Genomic DNA, 9,962 nt, shown 5'->3' with positions numbered 1-9,962 from the left:
TGCGGGTCATGCTCGCGTAAGTGTTTGTGTTCGCATACGAAACCTAAAACGTGCAGAATTCGTTTAATGATTAAATTCCTAATTCTATTTGATAAATTAATTAAATAAGAGTTTTATTATAATTCTAATTTAATTAATTCGTATCCTAATAGGATTCCAATTCTCTTTCCATACCCCTATAAATATGTGGCCTGGGTTCACAATTTATAACGAGTTATTCAAGTATTAAAAGTGAGTTTTTGAGAGAAAAATTCAGTCACACATCTTGCTCAAAAGTGCCGAAAATTTATAGTACCTTAGGGGCGATTCTAGTTGGTCAATCTTAAGGCGGATCCGGACGTGCTGTGGACTATCTACGGAGGGACGACACTTGGAGTCCTAAAGACTTGTTCTTGTTCGATTCGGGCGCAGCTAGGGAAAGCACGCAACAAAGAGTATGCATCTAAATTATGCTATATGATTATGTGTAAATAATATGTATTCCTGGCTTAATGGTTGTTTCCGCATGATTTATGAATTGTCATATGTATCATAACCTAACAATCTTAGCATGACATCCCATTCCATAAACTTGACCAAATCCTCCCTCCACCGACAATGACTCAACTCAAAAGGGTCAAGAGGACTTTTTAGGGTGTAACGTAGGCTAGGGGTAAGGTGCGGAATAAATTTGGGATGTGGTGCTCATACCTAAAGTGAAGCGCAATAAGAACTCAACTCAAGCATAATCAACCGAAAACAAACTTTTCCACTTATTTGGGATACCCCCAAGCTTATTCAACAACAACTCTAAACTACAACTCTTTTTGTTCTTTTTTCCTTGATTCGATTTTCCTCTCTTTTTTGTGTTTCAATTGAAACTTTTCTCATGCCTTGTTTTTCTCTATTTTTGGCTTTTTCAGAATTTAATTCTATATTTTTTTGCTTTTTGCATCAATTATTCACTATGTACAACACTCTTCCAAAACTTTGACATTCACACCAAACAACATTCATTTCTGAACTTTGCATATTCAATCCAAAACATCAAGCATCATAACTCAAAGCTTCACTATCACTTCTAAGGGTGAAAACAAAACAAAGGCTATTAGGCTTGTATTGTGCTCATAAGAAATGAAGGGTCAAGGCTCAAATGGCTAGCAATTGGGCAAGTGCAAACAAAAACATATGAGAAAAATAGAAAATAAAGTTCTAAACTAAAAAGAAAAATAGTCACCGAAAGAAATGCCTCTATCGTCCCCTAAAGTAGTTCGGTCGCGGTCTCGGGAAGGAAATGGTCAAACTCGGGAGACAAGAAAGTCAATGCTAAGGATCCATGCCACTCAAATGAATATATGAATATGTGTTTGGGCTAATTTGAACATGAACCTCACAAGGGAGCAAATACCATTCTCTCCGGCTTCAAATCACTAGAGAATTCAACACCATCTTACCACAAGCCAAGAGTTCATGACGCATGCTACCCAAAGTTCAACAACTTTCTTGACACCAAATCCTAGACTCGACCCAAGACATTTAGAACCGTGTAAAAATCTACCAACTAGGAATAAAAGCATTCTAATCTAAAAGTTCCAATTTTATATGCCCCAATCAAGAATATTGCCTAGAAAACCTAGAAAACTTGCCTTGACGAAAAAGAAATCAAAACAAAAAGAAAAGGAAGAAAATAAGAAAACACACCAAAAAGGAAACAAAAAGAAACAAACACAAAGAAAAAGAAGAGAAACTAAAAATCAAGCTAAATCAAACTAAGAAAACAAAGAAACAAACATGTATTGGTATGATTTCAAAGCAAAGAGCATCAACAAGTGGGCATCCAAAAACAAAACTCCCCCCAAGCTAGAATTAGGCCATGTCCTCAAGGCCTAAAACTAAGCAAGGAGGGGCACAGCTACCCATCCACCCAAATGCCCCAACATGATATATGCCCGTCCCCTAAAGAATGCATAAGAGTCGGAAGGATGTTACCGGAAGTATCGTGGGAGCAAGTCCCGCAAAGACCCGTTAAAACCCGAACAAACTCACCAAAAATGGACGGACAAGGCACAAGGTGGAAAGTGAGAACCCACCGCAAAGAATCATACCAAAACAATGCTAAAAAACAAGCAAGAAAAATTGTTAGTAGACAAGGGCCAAATGGCCAAAACACACCAAGAACATCATCAAAGACTCATCATCATCATAAATAGACAACCACATGAAGTGGCAAGAAGACCATCAACACCAACTAGCTGCAAAAGATCCCAAGCAAAACCCCCACTCCGCAGTTCTCCCCCAAGCTAATTGCAAGCATACCATCATATCAAGATGGGGGAGAAAAGGAGGGAACCCTAAGAAGAAGGACCCGGGGCATGCGCCTTACCCTTTGCATCATAAATCCTCCAAAAGTCATCCCGCTCAAGGCGATGGGCACGAGCCGCATCGTCGGTGAAAGGGATGACATTGTAGGTGGGGTCCACGTCGGGCCCCGAAGCATCGGTGTAAGACGGCCAATCATATTCGGGCCGAAGGGGGTAGTTGCCATGGGGAGGCTCTCCTCGGGGACCATCCCAACCTCCCATGTACCCCCTAGGCCACCCGGTGAAATCCTCGGGCCAACCTTCTGGCCGATCAACCGGTGGGGGAGTGGGATACATGGGGTCACCTCGGTAGTCACTCCCGCCCATCATGGTATAATCATAAGGCGGAAAAGAGGGAGGAGTGACTCCGGGTTGGGATGGGCCCGTCCAATACGGGTAGGTAGGTGTACGCTCCTCATTCCAACTAGGGATGGGCCCTTGTTGGGGAGGGTGATAGGGATAGTTGACATAGGGGGCAAAATCCCCTTTGTCAACATGAAAATAGTACACCCGCCTACTGTAGTAGGACGAGTCAAAAAAGGGATAAGAATCCCCTGTGCGGCTTCCTTGTGAAGCAAGAGAAGCCAAGGTGTTATCTTGCCTCTCTTGTCCTTGCAAGATAGCCGCAAGGGTGGATTGCAAGCCTTGGAAATCAAAAGGAGAGGAAGAAGAGGACATACCACCCTCATTAGGGGAAGGCTCCAAGATAGGAGGACTACGGGGAGGACCATGTGGAGGAGAATTCGGATTGGGTTGAGGAGGAGGAAGCCGATGTGCTTGGGAAACGAATCGCGGGTCACGGGGAAGTAAGTACCGGACATTAGGAGTCCAAGAACTGATGGCGGGATTGGGGAGGATGCACCAATCTCGCTGCTTTACCATCCAAATATACTTGTCGTCCTTGGTGGCCTTGATCCACTTGGAATTGGAGAGTGTCCTCAAGTCAAGGAACTCCCCTCCGGGAACCTCATCCAACTCAGCTAAGATGTCCTGATAGGGATCACCGGGGAGTGCCCTCAAGAGAAGAGTGAGCATCCCTCCTAAGAGAATATCCCCACAAGTCGGCTGCCCATCCCGATGCTCAATGATTCGGGTGATCAACAGCTGCCCAAAATCTAGGATCCCTTCATTCTTCTCTGTGGCTAACCATAGGGCGCCAAGTTCCGCACTAGACAAGGATCCGGTGGCCCCCTTTGCAAAGACCGCATATAGGAGCATGCGGTTCAAGTAACGGATGGCGGGGTGGTGAAAAAAAGAAGACTTGGCCGAGGAGGAAATGAATTTCTTCTCCTCTCCCGTGAGCTCTCTCCACCAAATATTCTCATCATAGTTGTCCACACACTCCGCCACCGGATTAACGATCAAACCCCGGTTCGGGTGAGTGGTAAAGAAATCATTCGGGTTGATGTTAAAGAAATCATTGATCGCCTCGTCGGTGAGCACGTGTTGATTATTGAAAGCTTGGAAATGAAGCTCAACCGACTCTTTTCCATTGTTATGCACCCGGCGCCTCCTAGCCGAGGAAAGAACCTCAAGAGTGACCCTCTTATAAGTTTTGGCATTCATGGTCACAAAATCCTCAAGCTCAAGCCCCGCAATTAAAGCGTTTAGCTCCTTTTCGAAATCCAAGTCCTGAATGGTCGTCTTGTGATAGAACTTTGTCGGGCGGATGTTTCGCTTAGACAATTCCTCATAGTAACTCCAAGACCGTTGCTCCGGAAAAACAATTCCGTAGGTCTCGAAGGCCGGAGGAGTGATAGCCTTCCTCTTGTTCGCTTGGGGATTGGGTCCCTTCTTTGTACGCTTGGTCTTCATGATGAATCTTAGGGACAAAAATCTACACACAAGCAAGAAAAGAGACACAATGCAAGGCAAAAGGAAAAAACTAAGTTTGTAAAAAAAAAAACTACAATCTACTATCAAAATTATCACCAACAAGAATCACTTCATCACTCAAGTTCAACCTAAACAATCCTCATCAACCAATCCTCATTATCCAAAAACAACAACCCATCAAGAATTCCACAAACATTTCACCAAAAATCGATCAATAGACTAGTCTTGACAAATATTCACAATGAAACATGCATAATAAGTGTAGACTAGCAAGGAACAAACACAAAAACAAACATGCAAATCCAAACAATCAAAATCAAAGATTTCAGAATTTCACCCAAATAGTATGAACAATGAGCTTAAATGTAAAGAACAATGAAGAAAGAAGGGAAAGAAATCGTCACCACAAGTAAGGGAGGTAGACAAGATCACCCAAAAGCAAACTCCAATGCTCTAATCACAACAAGGAATCACAAAATCAATGTTCAACCAAACCCTAAAAATTTGGGGTTTTTGAGAAAAATCAGAAATAATTGGTTTTGAGGTGAGGAATGAGGATGAATTTGTGAATGTGAGTGGTGTAGAGTGAAATGTGTGAGAAAGATTGAGTAGGAAATGGAGTTTTGAGGAGTTGGAGTAGAGAGGAAAGTAGAGAGATGGTGAAGAAATGAGAAGTGAGGTGAAGAAATGAAAAAGAAAGGGGACGGATTTTCCAATAACACGATCGCAGAACAGCTCCGCCCGACCCGTGCGAGCGCACGAAATAACCGTGCGATCGCACGGTTCGAGCCCGATCGCACGCCCAGCAGCGCTCGATCGCACGGAATGGCAGGGAGCAACTGCCTCAATTTTCCAGTTTCGTGCGACCACACGAATCAACCGTGCGATCGCACGGAACTGGAATTATGTTTCTTGGCTTGCTCGACTATTGCACACCCATCTCAACATATTTATTATGAAAAGAAAAGTAAAAAGATGAAAACACACAAAAACAAACCAGTACAAGAGTTAGACAACCGGGTTGCCTCCCGGGAAGCGCTCGTTTAACGTCATTAGCTTGACGGACCCCCCCAGAAAGGTCAAGGGGGGTCAAACACGACCAACTTTGGGTCAACACTAGTCACCATGCACTTCTTTGCCCCTTTGGGCACAAAGATCTTACCGATACCGCCTTTCAAGAGACGAAAGCCAAACGATCCACCAACATGCCTCTCCTCGGGAATTGATGGATTCTTGACCTTCTTGGACTGCTTGGCTTTCTTAGCCGACCTATGGAACACCTTGGAGCGTTTAGCTCCATTAACATCTTCATCATGCATCTCAAATAACTCGAGGATGGTTACAACATCATCAAACTCATCCCCAAGAGTCTTTGGATCTCCATGGACTTCCTTTTCACCGAGAGAGGACCTAGCAAGCTTATTAGCACACTTAGAAACATGAAAATAGTTAGAAGAATTAGCACAAGTATGGTTGTTCTCAACACAAGCAAGAGTGTCGATTTTCATGCAACTATTCATTTTGGGACAACATTGATCATCAATAGTGAGCTTGAAGCTAGCTTTGGCATCTCCAGCCTTCAAGGTGATAAGTCCCCCTTGCACATCGATAAGGGCACCCGCGGTGGCCAAGAATGGCCTCCCCAAGATAATGGGGGTGTGGGCATCCTCATCGATGTCCAAGACAACGAAGTCAACAAGAAAAGTAAGCTTGCCAACTACGAGGGGAACATCCTCAATCCTACCCAATGGAAACATAACCGATCGATCGGCTAGTTGCAATGACATAGCAGTAAGAGAGAGATCACCAAGAGTAAGCTTCTCAAAAATCTTATATGGCAAGATGCTCACACTTGCCCCCAAATCACAAAGAGCATTCTCAAATTTTAGCTTTTGAATGCTACAAGGGATAAAAAAACTCCCGGGATCATTGAGTTTTGGGGGAAAGGAGTGCTGAATTAGAGCGCTACAACTCTCCGTGAGTTGAACGGTCTCCTTGGGTTCACACCCTCTCTTGCCACTAAGAATGTCCCTCATGAATCTTGAGTAGTGGGGCATTTGTTTGAGTGCCTCGGTAAAAGATAATGACACATAAAGTTTGCTAATGGTTTCCCAGAATTTGTGGAATTGGTCATCCATCTTCTTACCGACAAATCTTAGAGGGTAGGGGGGAGTAGGAGTTGGGAGAGGAAGAAGGGTAGTCTCTTTCGACTTATCACCATCACTCATGCCATCGACATGAGACTTCCCTTCCTCATCATCATGGTCGGAGGACTCATCTCCCTTAGAATTTCCCCCCCTAGAGCATTGAGCTTCAACATGCGTAACACCATCATCTAAAGTCTTCCCACTCCTTGTCACAATTGCGTACATTTGCTTAGGAGGTTGACCTTGGGGTGGGAGACTTGTGTGAACTTGTTGCTCCTTGATGGTGCTAGCAAGTTGAGCTAGTTGGGTCTCAATCATCTTAAGATGAGTATTGGATTGCTTGAGCCCATCCTCAAATTCAACGTTTTTCTTGGCTTGCGCCCCCACAAACGACTCCATGAGAGCCTCAAGATTTGACTTGAGAGGCGGGAGTGGTGGAGGTGCAACGCCATAACCACTTGGGTTGGATTAATATTGGTTGCAAAAGGTCCTCGGTCCATTGAATCCGGGAGGTGGAAAATGAGATGCACCATAAGGAACTCCCGAGTTCAAAGGATAACCCCCACTTGAGGCACCCCTAAATTGCCCATAAGAGTAGTTATAACCCCCTCCACCTTGATGGTTGGGATTATAACCCCCTTGGTTGTATTGGACTTGATTGCCAAAACCTTGAGATTGACCGTAGGGCGCTTGGCTTTGATAGCGTTGTGCTCTATAGCCACCTCGGCCTTGGTTATCATAACCACTTCCTTGGCCATAGCCTTGGTGGGGACCATACATGAAGGGCCCTCTAGGTTGCCTAGCAAAATTAGGATTGTTAAGGTTATCATTCCTAGACCTCTCATTGATGGCATTAGCATACTCTACATCAAAATCTCCTTCATACGAAGAGCCATAATCCACAAATGACAAGTTATGAACTAAAGGGCATGCATCGGGGGAATGATTATAGTCTTGGCAATTTTCACAAAAGAATGTGCCTGGAGGCATTGATCCATAAGAACTAACCTTGCCCTTCCCCTTATTGAGAAGAGTGGCCGAAGGAGATGGAATTGTGGACGGAGATGGTGGCTTGCTTGCTGCACTTCCCGCAAATGGTGTATTCTCAAGCTTCTCTAATCTCGAGCTAAGCTTCTCTATCATCCGTGCTTTCTCTATGGCGTACACCGAACCCTTTCCATCCTCAATCCTACTTTTCCGATCATAACTTCTTGCACCTACATGCCAAGATTGGTAGTTTTGAACTACATCTTCAATTATCTCCTCAATTTGATCTTCCGTTTTGTTCATGATGGGGCCTCCCGTGCCCGCATCCAAACTTGTTTTCGAGCTTGGACTCAATCCTAGGTAAAAAGTTTGTAACAACAACCACTTGGGAATCCCATGATGAGGGCATTCCCTTTGGTACTCCTTGAATCGGTCCCAAGCCTCGAAAAACGATTCATCACGGCCTTGCTCAAATGATTGAATCTTGTGGCGAAACTCCGCCATCTTCCCATGAGAATAGAACTTGTTCAAGAAGGCACTAGTTACTTCGTTCCATGTGCGAAGTAAGTTGGGCTTGACCTCCTTGTCAAGCCAATCACTAGCACGCCCAAGCAAAGAGAAGCGGAACAAAGTCAACCTCACATAATCCGAGGTCACACCGTTGTGTTTTATTGTGTCACAATAGTGTTCAAACTGCTTGAGATGCTTGTGAGGCGACTCATTTCTTTTCCCACAAAAGGGATGACTTTGCACCAAATTGATCAAGGCGGGCTTGATCTCAAAATTATTAGCACATGTTGTTGGTGCTTGAATCCCACACGTAGCCTCAAATGCTCCCGGTATTCCCAAGTTCTTAACCGGAAGAGCCATGTTCTCACTAGCTTGCTCACTCACTTCTTGTTCCGTGTCAACACTCAAAGCCTCAAACCTATTATGATTTGACGAGCTAGAACGACCACGCCTAAGTCTCCTTAAAGTCCTTTCCAATCCAAGTTCAAGAGGATGGAGGATCCTTTGACGAGCACGTCCCCTATCAAGCATAAACACTCAAGAAAACCGTGAGCAATGCAAAGGAAAAACTAAAGCAAGAATGGAATATTTTTGTATTTTCAATTAATGAACTAGTCTCAACTAAACTCAATAACAACGACCGTTCCCCGGCAACGGTGCCATTTTGATCAGCGTGTTTTCCGTCGTTGATAGAAAACCACCTATGCAAACAATATTTATAAAACCACTTCAACTACCGGCAAGCGGTAAGCAAAGGGATCGTCCCAAAGAAACGGTGAATTATTGAGTTGGAAGTCAATCTAGTTCGATCAAGGATTTGTTTTGAATTGTCACTTTAAGAGTCTAAAAATAAATAAAGAACTATGTAAAATTGAATCAAGAAAGGGAAATACTAGGGAGTCGGGGATAGCCTAGGGAAACCGGGGGAAAACAATTCAACTATTTAGCAATGGTGATCATGCAACGAAATGGTGATTAGGCAAACGGCATCTAAAGACGAACCCGCCACCTCTCGGATAGGGAACGCTAAGCGTCTAATCCACGGAAGAGCTTTCGCCTAATCCTAGACTAAACTAACTAGCATATAATAGGTACCGCCATTTGATCAACACAAGATAGGTCCACAATGTCTTGCCAAACCTATCCTATGGTTCCACGGAAATCTAATCGAATAGCATTTGCAACTACCACTCAACTAGCATGGATTTCCTATCATCAAATCTTATTTAATCACATAAGTCAACCAACAATCAATAATCTATTTTCCCTAATTCATCCCCTAGTTTCTCCCCTTTCCCTAACCTAAAACTACTCACTAATTATCCTAACAATCAAGCTATCCATTAGTTCAAAACTAGCTATCAAGAAATTAAAGGAGGAGAAGTAGAGAATAGGAAACTCAATTGCACAATCAAATCAAAAACTGAAAATGAAAGTAACAAGCAAAATTGAAATCAAGAAATCAAGGTATTGAGGAATTGCAAAACAATTATCAACTAAGCAAGTAAAAGAATTAAAGAACTAAGAATTCAATTGCATAAAGAAGAGAAGAGTTGAAGAAAATTACTGAATTGATGCTTGGAATTAAAGAGTTTCTCTCTCTAGATTGAAGAACAAAATCACAAAACCTCTAGAATTGAAAGTGTAAAAATATGAAATGTAAAATATGAAAGCGTAAAATGAAAATAATCAAAAATCCTATTTATGCTAAACCCCAAAAATAAGAGTTTTAAACTCGAAAACTAAATCCCGCGCAGCCGTGCGAACGTGCAGACCCAGGTGCGATTGCATCGGTGCGATCGTGCAGTGCATCAATGCGAACGGGCCCTGCGACGATTCTTCTCCTTCGTGCCGTGCGATCGTGCTCAACAACCGTGCGATCGCACGTCTGTAACTTGGCTAAATCTTAGAAAATCCTTGTGTGCTCGCACAGGAATTTAGTGCGAGCCCACCGAAATTCCGTGCGAGCAGGCTCCTCTGCGGTGTGATCGCACAAAATCACTCATAGTTCCTGCATCAATTTTCCGGATTTGTGCGAGCACACGAATTGTAGGCACGAGCGCACACACTGCCTTGACTTTTGGAGCCAACTCTGTAGACTCGTGCGAGCGCACAAAATGTCCGTGCGATCGCACGGCACCTG

General features: G+C 43.6%; 1 protein-coding gene and 1 pseudogene across 1 annotated transcript; one reads left to right on the top strand and one right to left on the bottom strand.

Annotated features, from left to right (window-relative positions):
* Positions 1-5,254: 5,254 nt before the first annotated feature.
* On the bottom strand, positions 5,255-6,640 carry LOC130471717 (uncharacterized). The gene has a single exon (XM_056841987.1). It carries the CDS (start codon positions 6,638-6,640, stop codon positions 5,255-5,257), a length of 1,386 nt encoding a protein of 461 aa, XP_056697965.1.
* Positions 6,641-7,700: 1,060 nt separating this feature from the next.
* Positions 7,701-7,801, top strand: LOC130460381 (uncharacterized; annotated as a pseudogene).
* The last annotated feature ends 2,161 nt before the right edge of the window (positions 7,802-9,962 follow it).

This window comes from Spinacia oleracea, chromosome 4, assembly GCF_020520425.1.
Source record: "Spinacia oleracea cultivar Varoflay chromosome 4, BTI_SOV_V1, whole genome shotgun sequence".
Lineage (NCBI taxonomy): Eukaryota > Viridiplantae > Streptophyta > Magnoliopsida > Caryophyllales > Amaranthaceae > Spinacia > Spinacia oleracea.
Note: the sequence above shows the minus strand (reverse complement) of the source record. Positions and strands in the feature narration are given on the sequence as shown.

Coding starts and splice junctions, on each gene's coding strand:
- LOC130471717 (XM_056841987.1), bottom strand. CDS start 6,640: ATGATTGAGACCCAACTAGCTCAACTTGCTAGCACCATCAAGGAGCAA.